General features: G+C 35.2%; 1 protein-coding gene across 2 annotated transcripts in view; it reads right to left on the reverse strand.

Moving 5' to 3' along the window:
• Window positions 1–15,901, reverse strand: part of Wwc2 (WW and C2 domain containing 2) — a 225,408-nt gene that overhangs the window by 122,607 nt on the left and 86,900 nt on the right. Inside the window, exons 1-2 of one of the 2 annotated variants that reach the window (XM_026400594.2) lie at window positions 14,668–14,692; window positions 11,210–11,319 (exon numbers count right to left, since the gene is read on the reverse strand). Coding sequence is in view for 1 of the 2 variants with exons in the window: in XM_026400593.2 (XP_026256378.1) it covers window positions 11,210–11,319 (110 nt within the window). In the remaining variant the exon portion in view is untranslated. Of the gene's footprint in view, window positions 1–11,209; window positions 11,320–14,667; window positions 14,693–15,901 lie in introns of those variants that run through there. The other variant, XM_026400593.2, reaches the window with a different exon arrangement.

The raw sequence follows: 15,901 nt of genomic DNA on the forward strand, positions 1-15,901 counted from the left end.
CTCCCATTCATGTTATGAACACTGGAAAAGCTAGGGATTAAAGAAACTTACCTCAATGTTGTATAAACCATTTATGACAAATCAAGACCAACATCATACTAAATGGAATGATAGAAATGGGAAAAAAAAAAAAGCATTTCCACTAAATCAGGAACAAGATAAGGCCATCCATCCCCTCTCACTATTCTTATTCAACATAGTCTTTGAAACATTAGCCAGAGCAATCAGGCAAGAAAAGGAAATCAAGGGATAACAAATAGGGAAAAAAAAGTCGAACTATTTATTTGATGACAATATTATCCTATATCTACAAGGCTCAAAAAACTCCACCAGAAAAAAAGGAAAAAAATAAATAAATAAATAAATAAAACTCCACCATAAGACTTCTGGAGTTTATAAATGAGTTTAGCAAAGTAACAGGATACAAGACCAACACCCATAAATAAGTAGCTTTCCTATACTCGAACAGTGAATCAGCCAAGGAATAAATCAGGGAAACAATCCAATTTACAATGAGCACCCCCCCAAAATTAAATACTTGGGACTTAATCTAACCAAGGAGGTAAAAAAGGTCTACATTGAAAATTAAGGAACACTGAAGGAAGAAACTGAAGAAAACTTTAGAAGATAGAAAAGACATCCCATGTTCTTAAATAGGCAGAATCAATATTGTCAAAATGGTCAAAATACCAAAAACAATGTACAGATTCAATGCAATCCCCATCAAAATAACCAATGACATTCTTCACAGACTTAAAATTCATTTGAAAGAATAAGAGATCCAGAAAAGCCAAATATATACTAAGCAAGAAAAGTAAAGCAGAAGGCATCACAATGCCTGGTCTGAAATTATACCACAGAGCTGTAATAACAAAACCAGCAAAAAAGACATGAAGACCAATGGAACACGATTGAAAACAGAGACAAATGCACATACCTACAGCCATCTGATATTTGACAAAGGTGCCAAAATATATCTTGGAGAAAAAACACTCTTTTAACAAATGATGCTAGGAAAACTACATAGCTATATGTAGAAAAATGAAATTAAGATTCCTCTCTCTTACCCAGCATAAAATGTAAATCAAAATTGATCCAAGACTTAGGAACTAGATCAGAAATTTTGCAACTGCTAGGAAACAGAGACCACACTCCATCATATACATGCTGGCACTGAATTCCTTAACAAGAACCCCAAAGTGTAAGAAATAAAACCAAGAATCAATAAGTAGGTTGCCATCAAACTAAAAAGTTTCTGCACAGCAAAGAAAATGATTAAGAGCATGAAGAGAAGGCCAACAGAAAGGGAGAAAATCTTGGCCAGCTTCTCCTTTGATAGGGAATTAATATCCAGAATATACAAAATATTTAACACCAAAAAAAACTAATAACCTGATCAACAAATGGACAAAAGATCTAAACAGAAACTTCTCAAAAAGAAGAAACACAAATGGCCACAAATATATGAAAAAATGTTCAACATCTCTAGCAACCAGGAAAATGCAAATCAAAACTGTACTTAGATTTCACCTCACTCCAGTCAGAATGGTGATGATCAAGAATATGAACAAGGGCTGGGATTGTGGCTCAGTGGTAGAGCGCTCGCCTCGCACATGCAAGACCCTGGGTTCGATCCTCAGCACCACATACAAAAATAAACAAGTGAAATAAAGGTATTGTGTCCAACTACAATTAAATATATATATATATATATATATATATATATTTTTTTTTTTTTTTAAAGAATATGAACAACAATAAATGCTGGCAATGTTGTGGGGGGAAAATACACTTGTAAATTGTTATTGGGACTATAGGACTAGTACAACCACTCTGGAAAGCAATATGGAGATTCCTCAAAAACCTAGGGATGGAATACCATATAACCCAGCTATCCCACTCCTTGGGATTTCCCCCAAAATATCTTATATCCACATACTACAGCAATACAGCCACCTCAAAGTTTATAGCAGCATAATTCACAATTGCTAAATTATGGAATCAACCCAGGGGCCCATCAATAAATGAACAGATTTGGAAATTGTGATACACACAAACATACACATACACACACACACACACACACACACACACACACACACACACACCAATGGAGTTCTATTAAGCCATAAAAAAGAATGAAATTATGGCATTTGCCAGTAAATGAATGGAAATGGAGAATATCTTGCTAAGTGAAATAAGCCAAACTTAGAAACTCAAAGGTCCAATGTTTTGTCTCATATGCAAAAACTAGAGTAAAATAAAGAAAAGGGAGAAAAAAGGATAGGATAATATAAAGAACTAGTCAAATATAAATTAATAGATGGGTGAAGTAAGTCAAGTACAATAGGGGAAAGAAATTGGGAGACAGGAGGGAGAACAGAAGGGAAAGGGGGAGGGAAAAAAGAAGGGGATGTATAAACTAAAATCAATTTCCATGCATTTATGAGTTTGTCAGGATGAACCCAACTACTATGTATAACTATGAAGCTCTAATAAAGAAATTTGAGAGGGCAGGCGGTCCCCGGGGATTGAACTCAGGGGCACTCAACCACTGAGCTGCATCCGCATCCCTATTTTCTGTATTTTATTTAGACACAAGGTCTTACTAAGTTACTTAGCGCCTCAGGGTTGCTGAGGCCGACTCTAACTTGCTATCCTCCTGCCTCAGCCTCTGGGATTATAGGCATATGCCACCATACTGGCTAATGAAAAAAAAAATTAAAGATTATCTGAGGTTAAAATGTAGATGAAGAGTCTGCATAGTAATTGCAAAGGAAAACACTATTATAGATTTTTTTTTTAAGTGCACGCTAAAAAGAACAGGGTAAGCTAATATCTCTGGGGAAAGACATGATTTAAAAGAAAAATGAGTGAAATGAAGAGAAAAAGAAGAAATAGTCTGAAGTAAAGGGAAATAACAGATTCAAGAAGAAAGGCACAATCAGCTATCTAAAATCTGCATTCACGTGGAAGAAAATAATGCCTGCGAAATCCCTAAATTTCACAAATTTATGCAATATATAAACCATCACATTTTCAGAAGTTAGTATCACTTCCACCAAATTAAGATGTTTACTTGGATTTTAAACAACTAAATTTTTTCTTTGATAAATACCTTAATAGCATACCTGCCTAGGAAAATTTACAGGATGATATGGGTTAGAGATGCTATAGAAGGGCACAAAATTTACTTCTCTCCATCTAAAGCAACCATGTCCATATGAAAATTATAAAAACTTAAGGAATTTTCCTTGAATCTCAGCACATGTGTTGCTTCAATGTTCATATAAAAGAGAGTGGTTCAGGACTACCCATCTGGGACCTCTCCCTTGTAGGAGCAATACTTCCTCTCTGTTTAGGAAAGACATAAACTATTACTTTATGGGGGTATGAGGGGCATGGTTCAGACTAATATGGAGTAAGAACACACAATCTAATCTCTCCCACTGATTGCAACTAGAAACTAAGAACTGAATACAGATGACAAACAGAGGAGGAATTCAAAAAATAAGAGCAAGGAGGATTCAGAAACAAATAAAAACAACCACATGGGAGTGTGTTCTCCATTTTTGTTGATGCAGAACTGGACTTAAAATCTTCATCTCTTCAAATCTGCCACAAAGAAAATAAGAAGTCACAGACTAGAAGAAAAGATTTCACAACAAAAGACTTTAATATAGAAGATATGAGGAATTCTCACAATTCAGTAATAAGAGAACAAATAACCAAATAAAAACATGGGGAAAAGTTATGAACCAATTCTTGACAAACAAAAAATATATATGCACAACACATACAATCACACACACACACATTCACATGTGCGAATGACAGTATATTAAGAGATACGGAGTTTGCGAGTTTGCAGGTGAAGCCAGATTTAAAGATAGGTATTTAGTGTAGTTAGGTAAATCGGCTCTAAAACAGTAAGATAAAGAAAATTAAGAGCATATTGAGAATGGAGTCCAGGAAACCAGAACAACACCTGGGGAAATTGAAATGTTAATTCCCACAAGGCCCAGAACCCATCCTAAAGCACTGTTAATGAAGTAGCTCACAGCAAACTGGGAGGTGCTAATCAAACCATCCCAGGCCCTTCCTGCCCAGATTACTCCTCCCTGCCCCATCAGTCCACGTATCTCTTACCTTTTGGCCTTCCCACCAGCATTCCATCACTGCAGACTATAGGGAAACAAAGGACAGGAATGTGGGAGGACTAAAAAAAGACCTTCGATATAAAAAAGGGAAGACCTCCCCTTTCCACGGATTCTGCCTTTCTTCCTCTGGGAGGAAGTCTTTTCTGCTATGCTTTAATAAAGCCTTCCACTTTCCACTCTACACTTGTCTCAGTGTGCTTCTCTGGTGTTATACTTCAGCATTCAGGGAAACAAGGGCTCACAGGTAACACAGGGACACACAATAGTAAAATCACAATGGGTTACCACTTCACACCTGATAAAATTTTGAATGACAACACCAAAAGCAATTGGAACTCTCAAGCATTAATAGTACAACCACTTTGTAGAACTCTCTGGCCATTTCTTCTGAAGCCAATGCTTACAACATGGCTCAGCAGTTCTACTCTGGGGTCTTTATGCTAAACGTGATGTCATATTCCCACAAAAAGATGTTCACAATAGCTACATTCATAATAAGTAACTGAAAGCAACCCCAAACATCCATCAAATGATGAATAAACTAACGATTTCAGGTATTTTCAGATAATCAAATAGTACTCAGGAATAACAGGGGTCAAACAACTGATATATGCAACATGAATGGATCTAACACACATTCCCATGCATTTCTAGAAAAGGCAAAACTAATCTATAGTCACATGGAGTTGGGGAAGGATTGACTACAAAGGGGAAAGAATTTCTCCTATGATAGAAATCTTTATGTTGATTGAGATGGTAGACACTTAAAATATACATTTTATTGTATGTAAATTATGTGCTTAAAATTGATTCTATAATACTATGTAAAATTTCATCTCCCAAAATAAAAATATCTAGAAATACTGAATGAAAAATCAAAAGATGATCTTTATTCTGAAAACCACAGACCTTTGCTGAAACTGAAGAAAACTTAAATGGCAGATTATACAATATTTATGGTTTTGTCATAGCTTTCTTCCCAAACTGTCTATAGATATCAAATTTCTAACAAGCTCTTTTGAGGAAAATAATAAGTTGATTCTAAAATAAATTTAACAATGTACAAGATCTAAAATAACCAATATAAACTGAAAAAAAGAACAACAAACTCAGAGGACTTTACTACCTGATTTTAAGACTTAACATATTTCACAATAAGTATAGAAATGTAGTCCTAGAGTAAAAAGAAACAAATAATTAAATGGAATGGAGTAGGATTCACATACACAGTTGAATGATTTTTAACCTAGATTCTAAATCAATTCATTGGGGAAATTAAAGTCATATTAACAGATGGTACTGAAGCAGGAGGACAATTTTGATGTAAGGCTTGGCAATTTCATGGGACCTGCCTCAAAATAAAAAATTAAATGTGCTAAGGATGTAGCTCATTGATAAAAACACCCTTTGGTTTAATGCCCTGTACCAGGGTGAAAAAATTGGTACTAGAACTTCCTCTGATATATATAAGAGGGGAAAAGTTCTCAACTCCCCATGCCACCCCATCTTTTATATATTTTAACACAAGACCTCTTAACATACTAGGCAAACACTCTACCACTGAGCTACATCCCCAGCCCTTTATATTTTATTTTGAGACAGGGTCTTGCTAACTGCCTTAGCTGGCCTTAAACTTTCAATCTTCCTGTCTCAGCTTCCTCAGTAGCTAGGTTTACAGGTGTGTGCCATCACACCCGGCTGAGATCTTGACCCTTATTACACATTATGAACAAACGTTCATTCATATTGGTTATACTTAACAGCAAAAGCTAAAACTAGAAGAAATTATAGGAGACTATCTTTACAACCCTGGAAAATTTCTTAGGAAACAAAAAGCACTAACCATAAAAGGAAAATAAGTGATGTAGTGAACTCTGCCAACATTTAAAATTCTACTCTTCTAAAGACACCACTAAGAAAATAAATAGGCAAGTGAAAGACTAGAAAAACAAATATTCATTGTGTGTGTGTGTGTGTGTGTGTGTGTGTCTGCTAAAGAATACATACACAGACTATATAAAGAATTTCTACAACTGCACCTAAATAAATAAACCCAATTTAAAAATGGGCAAAGGGCTTGACGAGACATTTTCCCACAGAATATATACAAATGGCTCATTAACAAATTGAAAAAAATGTTTAACATCACTAATCATCAGGGAAATGGAAGTAAAAAATAACAAATTCTTTTGAGGATGTTGAGAAAATGTTACCATTTGCCCTCTTGGTGGAAGTGTAAAAATGATATAGCCAGTAGGAAAACCAGTAAAGGTCTCTCAATTAAAGACAGAACTATGATCCTGACATCTCTCTTCAGGGTATTTATCCAAACATTTACAGCTAGGATTTCAAAGAGGTATTTGCACACCCCTGTTCATTGAAGCACTATTCATGACAGCCAAGAGTTGTAAGCAACTGAAATGCCCATTACCAGATGAATGGGTAAAGAAATTACAGGACACACTACTAGAGAGCCTTAAAAAGGTCATTGAGCCTTAAAAAAGGAAATCCTGTCTTATGCTATTACATGAATAAAACTTAAAAACAAATGCTTACTTCAAAAAAACAGACAAGACACCTAACCTAGTCAAACGTCAGTTAAATCAGAAATTAGAATGTTGATTGCCAGGAGCAGGAGGAAAGGAAAGGGAACTTTGGTCCCATGGGTATAGAGTTTTAGTTTTGCAAGCTAAATAACTTTTAGAGATCTGCTGCACAGTAATGTGCATAGAATTAACAGTAATATACTATATACTTCTAAATGGTTGATGAATTGGAGATCTGCAAGGCCCTGAGTTTGATCCCCAACACCACCAAAAAAAGAAAACAAAAACATAATAAACTTCTGAATTTTTTACCACAATTTTTTAAAAAAGATATTCAAATGTGCATAGCAGCCTTTTTCATAATAGCTAAAACTTGGAAAAAAATAAAATTGCAAAATAGATTTTTAAAACTGATTTGCTCAGGTAGGTAGAATACTATTCAGCAATAAAAAGGAAATATTCTACAGTGTAAACAATATCATAAATGAAACTAAGTCCATTGCTACATCTTTGTTTGAGAAGTATGTAAGTTTGTTGTTTATTTTTAAATTGGGTTATCTTTTTAACACTAATTTTCAGGAGTTCTTTATGTGTTCTGGATGTGGGTTCATTGTCAAATACACTAATTCTCTTCTTCCATGCTACTGTTTGAATCAGTAGTACAGTCTTTTTATGTATACATTTTAGTTGCCAATGGACCTTTATTTTATTTATTTATTTATTTATACGCAGTGCTGAGAATCGAACCCAGTGCCTTACACGTGCTAGGCAAGTGATCTACCACTGAGCCACAACCCCAGCCCCAGTAGTACAGTCTTTAAAAACACACTGAGTGAAAGAATCTATTCCTAAAATCTAAGGAAGTTCTGAATTCTAGAATAAGCAAAACTACAATCTGAACAATGTTTGAAACACTAGGGAGGAGCTGCCTAGTCAGGGTCAGGATAGAACTTACTGAGGTGATGGAATTCCATATCTTGATTGGAATGGAGGATACAAAAAAATATGTATTTGTCAAAGTTCACTGAAAACACACAACATCTGTGCAATTTCATGTATGCAAACAACAACACCTAGGTAACTAAAAGAAAGAAAAAAATTATGATACAACTTTGATTCCACCAAAAGGTGATTTTCTTTTGATTGTATTAATAATATCAGAAACTTACATATAGTACCTCACAACTAACATCTAGATAGATGCAAGCACTCCCATCAATGTCTATATCCCCATCACACACCCACTAAAAGGTAAATGCTAAAATAAAACACAAAAGGCCTGAAATAACTATCACTGTCAAGGTCAAATTTTTCTTCTAAATATTTAAGAGTGTTTCAGAGAAATAGTATTAAAACAACCAAACACGCCTTATTTCATTTTTTATCTAAATAAAGAGAAAATAATGCTGAAACTATACAGTGCCAAAACACAACATATGTGTGGACCAGCTGTTATGAGAAGATAATACCATTTGCTCTCTAAAATTTCAGAGAAATGTCTTGAAGATTAATGAGATAATGGGTCAGATCCTTTTCAGTGAATAAACTACTTGCTGTGGGTAATTTGGATACTTTAGGGCACAATAAATCCATCAGGCCACTAGGTTACAATTACCATACTAAAGAAAAATGGTAGGCTTAAAAATTTATATTCTGATAATCAAGTTTTTATATATTCAGAATAGTGCTTTCTGAAGTACAACTTACATTTGAAATATACTTTAATTCCTTTTTTTAAAAATGAGCTTTTATTTTGTGAGCTAGGTAATAAGTTCTTCCTTTCTTTTAACATTTAAGAGTTAATCAATTATAGTAGGATAAAGAAATAAAAGTTGCAATCACTGCCCTCAAGAAGCTCACAATTTAGTAAGAAAAACATAAACAACTTTAAATGCAATGTGATGAAGTTTTTTTTAAAAAAATCCTACATACCTGGTATTACAAAAATACCCAGGCTGGCCAACAAATCTAGATGGGAGTGGAAGACCTATGAGGTCCAGGTATGTGTTGCAGAAACCTTTGAGAAGCAGCGGCACCTGAATAGACCAAGCCTGGAAGGATGAAGCAATTGGTCCAAAGGGGAGACCTAGGGTGTTGTTGGGAAGAGAGGTCAGGGGCTAGACCAACAGACATACAGAAAGGCCGAAAGCCAGGGAAGCAAATGATACTGCTGGAGGATCCTCCAGTGCTGGTGTAGGACAGGAGATTAAAATGGAAAGGGCCCAAGGGGCAGACGGGGAGGAATCCTATAGTAAGAAATCAAATACATGCATCTGAAAGTTAAGGGACAAATTTGGCAACTGACATCCTGAAGGAAGTAACTAAAATTATCACCCAAGAAAATCTGCAAGGTGCAAACTGCAGGCTCTACAGAAGTCCTGATAGCAGAAACAAGAGGGGATACGTAAGAGAAACTTGGACTGCGGCAGGCAGGTAGTGAAAAGGAAATGCCATGAAACCCAAGGAATAACCCACAGTTACAAGGAAGACGAGACTACAGTTTTGGCTAGCTTTGATCATCTGTATGGTCTCAGATGACCTCCAGCAAGAATGATTTCTGTGAGATGTAGAACAATGGAGAACATGAAGTTCAAGCAGATCATGGCTTTTACCATAGCTAGTAAGGGATTTAGGCTGCAGGATGATCTTGAGTGGGTAGGGAGAAATTTACTGTTACTTTTTTTTCTTTTGTAGTTTGGTTTAGTTCCATTTTGACAGTTTCCAATATTTAAGACAGAAGAATCACTAGAAAGGGTGGGCGGAGGGGAGTTAAAACCAGAAAATAACTGGGAAAGATATAACACAGGAGAGAAGGATGGGATATAAAAGTGATTAAGAGGTCATCCACAGGGTGGGGGTGGAGGATCTCAAATACCTCTTTCACTGAGAAAGAAGAACAAGCCCTGCAAGATGGATTTAGATACCAAAGAGTTGGCAGTTGGTAGGAGGGAAGCAAAGGGAATTCCTTTTCTTATTGTGGTACCATGAGAACTTATTTCCTTTGAACAAGTAAAGCTAGGCTGGCTTCTGGTTTCCCAAATACTTTAAAGAAAAAGAGCTAAATCTTATTCACCTAAAGTAACTGTAAGAGTGAAATAGCTGCACATTTCAGATATTCCATTGAAAGGTTTATCTGATCCTCCAATACCACAAACATCCACACCCACGCATATGCATACATATAAAGACCTCTTCATGGAATTTTTAGAAATTTTCAGGAAGAGATAATATTTCAACAAAAAAGATATTTTTTTAATCATTAAAAAAAGACTGAAGCAATAACTTGTAAAAATTGTTATTTGTATTTAGGTTGGGCTAATGTATGCATGAAAACTGACTCCCAATCTGTACCACACAGATATTCTCTACCACAGATTATAAATTTTATGTGCTCTTTGAAAAACTGAATTGATACCTCAAAGTGCCTGCTCCTTTCCATCCCTCCACTTCATCTACTTGTAAGAAATCACTGCTATTCATTTGGGTATTTATCTATCTATCTATTTATTTATTTATTGCCTCTCAAAAAATGTATCACATACCTAATACAGGGCTGCTATAAGCCATCACTAATGAATAGTAGGAAATAAAATACTTTTCTACACTGATATTATTCCTAATGAGTAAAGGGTACATTTGTAAAATTTTAATGTAAGAGTAGATCTAAGAGAAATAAGAAAAAATTCATTATATAGTTCTCAAAATCTATCAAAATAATAATTCTTAAATGAAATAAGCAAAATGGTCACTGTAATTATTGTATGCTTCTCTGAAAGAATTTTCAAATGGCTGAATAAAGAAATAGTCATGTAAACACACACACACACAAAAAAAAATATTTTTTAAAAAGGAAAAAAAAAAAACTTCAAGTATGTGTTTTAAAAAGGTGTTCATGGCCACAGTGGTCCTCTGCCCTACCTTTCCATGACAGATCTAAAAGCTGTTAAAATGAGACTTTTCCTTCCTGCCACAAAGAAATCAAGAAACAGGAAGAAGAAAAACGCTCCAGTCTCTCCCACATGTATTTTGTCTTCCAGAGTTGCTGGTGAGTGCCAGTCCCTCCCTCAGGTCACCTAGTCCACACCAGCTGCATCTACAGACAGCATATGCCCATGCCCAACTCTTCTTTGGGCAAGCACTAGTGGAGAAGGAATCATCCTATCAGATGTAGAGGTTGTAAACAAGTCACCCAACAGTTTTTTTGTTTTTTTTTTAATCTTCACAGAGTCCTAGACCTGCACTAGAGAAGAAAACTCATTCCCTGTAGTGCAAACAGCCAGCCAGACCACACATTCTTTCTCCCTCTCTGTCCCTCCCCATAATGCAAATCCAAACACATGCCCCAAATACCAAAACAGGCATTTCAGTTAAGTATCAATCATTAAGAAAATGGAGGTTTAAAATAAGGAAATTCACTTTGTAAAATGTATGCCCTTTTATGTAAGTACAGATTTTTGGAGATTCTTTTCTAAATGTTTGCTTTCAGCAAAAAGAAAAACTTACTGTTGATGTGATCGATGTAGTAGACACCAATCTGAGGGTCAAACCCTGCTTCCCATCCCCACGGCAGCTCATCCCCAACACAATCAGCAAATGACAAGGGCTTCGTTAACCTACAACAAACCAGAATAAATACACTGTGATTTTTTTTTCCATCAGACCACATGTCAAAATTCAATATCCTAACCACAAGTATCTAGGTTGCATTTCCTTTTTGTTCTTGATTAGTTCCAGAGTTTGTACTACTGCATTTGAAATACTAAAGAAAGAGAAAACATACAAGGATAAAATATAGACATGAATATCCAAAAAAGCAGAGTAAATTGTTATCCCCCTTTGAAAGTTCACAGCTTAAGGTTGGGAAATAAATCTCTTCAATTAATAATTCAAGCCATCTCAAAGCAAAGGGAACTCCAAGCTGAAAGTGAGGAGGCTTGGGATCTAGCTCTAATTCTATGGCAAAATTGCTGTCCCATTGAAAACAAAACTTTGCCCCAGGATTCAAGCACTGGTATCATTAAAATGATATAATTACTTCTAAGATAAGAATATATGCAACAAACTATACTAATTTCAAATTTGAATGCTCTTATACAAATCAACTAAACACTCAACTGTGAGGTCTGCTATGAGTTTTCCTTGACAGGAAAGAAAACATGTCTTACTTTTATAAGTATCCCATATATATCAGTCACTCAAGAAAATTTTAACAGAACCAAACACAAAGTATTAATATACCAATATGATCTCACCTTTTCAAACCGCCTTACACTTTCTCCTAAAACTGCTTTCTAAGATACTTTCTCTTTAATACTAATTACTCTTTAAAACTTTTTCTTTAAAACCCATGGGGAAACTACCTGGTTTCCTAAGCAAAATACAGATTTCAGACATAATTACAGATTTTTTTTTTATTCCCTTTGTTTTTGCTTTTGGAATTTTCCCAGGCTACTGGAGCAGTGATGGCAGGTTTAATATCATAGATTAGTGAATGCCTTGTTGCAGGGTGGCTGCCACCATTCCACATACTTTCTAATTTAATATACTGGCATCAATGCCATGGGTCTTATATAGGAAATATATATCTGTGCTAATGAATATCAAAAGTCTCATTGCTCACCTGAAATATGGGTTACTTCCAGAACCACATCATTCATCAGAATAACAAAGTACATTATCTACCCTTCAGATTACTGGGAGAGTGACATGAAAAGGATTCCCAGGCCTAGTCTATAACCGTCCTCCAAAGACACAAAAGACCAATGGATAAAAAGAAAGGTTCCCTTTTCTTTCAACCTCCCCATTGCATGAAATCTAGAGATGGCTCCAAGACTACTGGTCTTTGAAACCAGCTCAGCTGACAGAAGCAATAATGAGGGTAACCACCTCTAAACTAACACACTATAAGACATCTTAACTGGACTTCTCTACCTCAATTTCCTCCTCTTATTTTCATACCCCTCCCACATAACACATCCTCTCCCTGCAATTTAATTACTTCCTAAGATTGATGTGAGGATAAAAAGGAATTAACTTGGAATAGTAACTAGCACACAGTAAACAGTCAATATTAATGATTATCAATACAAACACAACATGTGAATTCTCCCTCAACTCCTAAGAGGAACCAAGTCAGATGTAAACAGTAGTTCTCAAAGTACAGTCCCAGGACCAGCAACATCAAAACAAAACAAAAAAAAAATCTTGAACTCTAAGGTAGACCTACAAAATCAGAAACTCTAGGATCCAGCAATATATGCTCTCCAGGTCATTCTACTGGCTTAGAAGTTAAGCACTTGATATTTTGCAACAAAGAAATCTGCATTAAACTCCTTGTTCTATGACTTACTCACTGCACAAACTAGGGCAAGTTATTAACTTTAAAAGCTCCAGTTCCCTGATTTATTTTTTCGAAGAGGTCAGGAGGAAAGGGTACACCGTAAAGTTTAAATAAGAACTAGACAATATAACACCTGGCAAATGGTAAGCCTCAATTTTGTTAAATTAAATATTTTTATATATGACAGCGGAATGCATTACAATTCTTATTACACATATAGAGCACCATTTTTCATATCTCTGGTTGTATACAAAGTATATTCACACCAATTCATGTCTTTATACATGTACTTTGGATAATAATGACTATCACATTCCGCCATCATTTCTAACCCTATTCCCCTTCCCTTCCCCTCCCACCCCTCTGCCCTATCTAGAGTTCCTCCATTCCTCCCATGCTCCCCGCTCCCTACCCCAGTACAAATCAGCCTCCTTATATCAGGGAAAACATTAGGCATTTGTTTTGAGGGGATTAGCTAACTTCACTTAGCATTATCTTCTCTAACTCCATCCATTTACCTGCAAATGTCATGATTTTATTCTCTTTTATAAGCTTCAATGTTAAATGAGTGAAATGAATCTAAAAAGATGTTAAGCAACCTGCCTCAAAATGGTAACTTGCCGTATTTGTTTTGTAATCATGAAGTAAATTTGTGTCCAAAAAAACTGTGCTCAAATTAGATCTCATAAGTTTCCCAGGAAAAATTGATGCTAATTTTAATAAATGAATTAAATATCCTATCAAAAAAATCTCCATGGTAGAGATAGTGGCCTGCCTACTTTCACTGCCTATAAAAATATCTCTATGACTACCTCACTAAACCTGACCAGAGTAATACTCTGCTACTGTGTCAGCTTGCCCTACACATGATTCTGTTTGAGAGAACCCTGTTTCCCTAACACCTTTATTAATGTTGTCATAGGCACACACAGTCTGAAGAAATGAACAATGAGAAGATATAGAAATGGCAAGTTTAAATGACAAAAAGAGATCTTACACCTGATATCAAATCTACATGCCTGAATATTATATGAATATGTTTATTATTCTTATAATTAAAAGAAGTTATAAAAGGATCAGAACCTGTGCTGTGATTACAAGTTATGGTAACTTGGTTACACTTGGAAATAACTCAGCTTTTTCTGGAATTGGTCAACAAATAAAAAGCACTGAACTGTCACTGTTATAAAACTAAATTACAACTGCAAGGATAGATATAATTATGAACTCAGTGAATAATTCAGAAGTTTCCATTCCAAAAAATTTTAATGTTGGGGTTGGGGTTGTGGCTCAGTGGTAGAGCGCTTGTCTAGCACGTGCGAGGCCCTGGGTTCAATCCTCAGCACCACATAAAAATAAATAAAATAAAATAAAGGTATTGTTTCAACTACTTCTAAAAAATAAATATTAAAAAAAATTTTAATGTAAAAATTTCTTGGCAACTTTACTTTAAAAGTCAACTTAAACAAGGGGACTTATTCTGTACAATTAATATAGACTAATAAAAAAGTCAGTTTAATACTTTATTTTACATATCTACAAAATATCTTTTCTGCATTAATAAGTAAAACCATTAAACATATAATTGTAAATATTAAAAGTTTTACGATTGAATTCTTACCCAAATTACAAATTATAAATTGAATAACATCCTCAGAAACTGGACATGTAAAATCAAGGACCCATTTATGCTGTGACCCTGATAAGAAGAAAATAATTACTATGACATACCTAGGTAATATTTCTCTCTCAGTCTGTAAATATATTCAGTCCCCCATCCAAAAAAAAAAAAAACCTTTTCTCAAACTTTTTGACTACTCCCTGGACGTTTTTTTCCTAATCATTCATTGACCCTAAGCTGGAGATTTTAAATCTGGAGGACTTCAGAAGGCCCTCCCTACCACAATTTCCTTTCTGCCACCTAATACCTAAATCCAGTTACTTCATGAATAAAATATATACACACATATAAATATATATATATGTTTTTCTTTTGGTAGTATGAAGGATTGAACCCAGAGCCTCACACATGCTAGACAAGTGTTCTACCAATGAGCTGTCCTCCAGCCCTTCATAAATTTGATTTTCAGACAGCATCTCCCTAAGTTGCCCAGGCTAGCCTCAAACTTACCTTAACCACCCAAGTAACTGGAATTGCATGTGTGCTACCACATCTGACCATTAATATACTCTTACAAAGCAATATTCACCTTTGAAAGAACACAAAGCTCATGCTGGTGGTTTTGGGAACCCAGATATATAACAAAAGCTTCAATGTTTACAGTAGTCTATGTAAAACGACTCAATTTTTACATATAATTTAATTATACTAGTAATATTAAACTTTTACCAAATGCTTATTATGTACTACTTAAGCTTTAATATTTGTAAATGAGTTAAATCCTAAAATTATATAAAATACACATAATTATAATCTTCATTTGAATAGTCTATGCAGAAATAAAAACCTATCTGTAATCAAAGACTCATGTTTAGGCAACACATACCGCTCCTCTAAACAACAGTTATACTAAAGGCAGTAGTGGTTGCATAATCTGCTGCCTGGGCCTTCACACTGCAAAGATTCACATGGACATTCTGAAGAAATAAAAAGCAAAGTCTAATCACAAATAAAAGGAAAAACACATATCAAAGGCACATGACTCTTAAATTCCTTCACTATTTGACCAAAGAGATAAGGTAGCTTTAAAAAAAAAAATTTACCTTTTTTGGGGGACAGGGTCCCTGTGGACTGAACCCATGGGTACATTACCCCTGCTCTTTTTATTTTGAGACAGGGCTCACTAAATCTCAGTGAGGCTGGCCTTGAACTTGCAATCCTTCTGCCTCAGTCT

The sequence above is a fragment of the Urocitellus parryii genome, chromosome 14 (genome assembly GCF_045843805.1).
Source record: "Urocitellus parryii isolate mUroPar1 chromosome 14, mUroPar1.hap1, whole genome shotgun sequence".
NCBI classification, from domain to species: domain Eukaryota; kingdom Metazoa; phylum Chordata; class Mammalia; order Rodentia; family Sciuridae; genus Urocitellus; species Urocitellus parryii.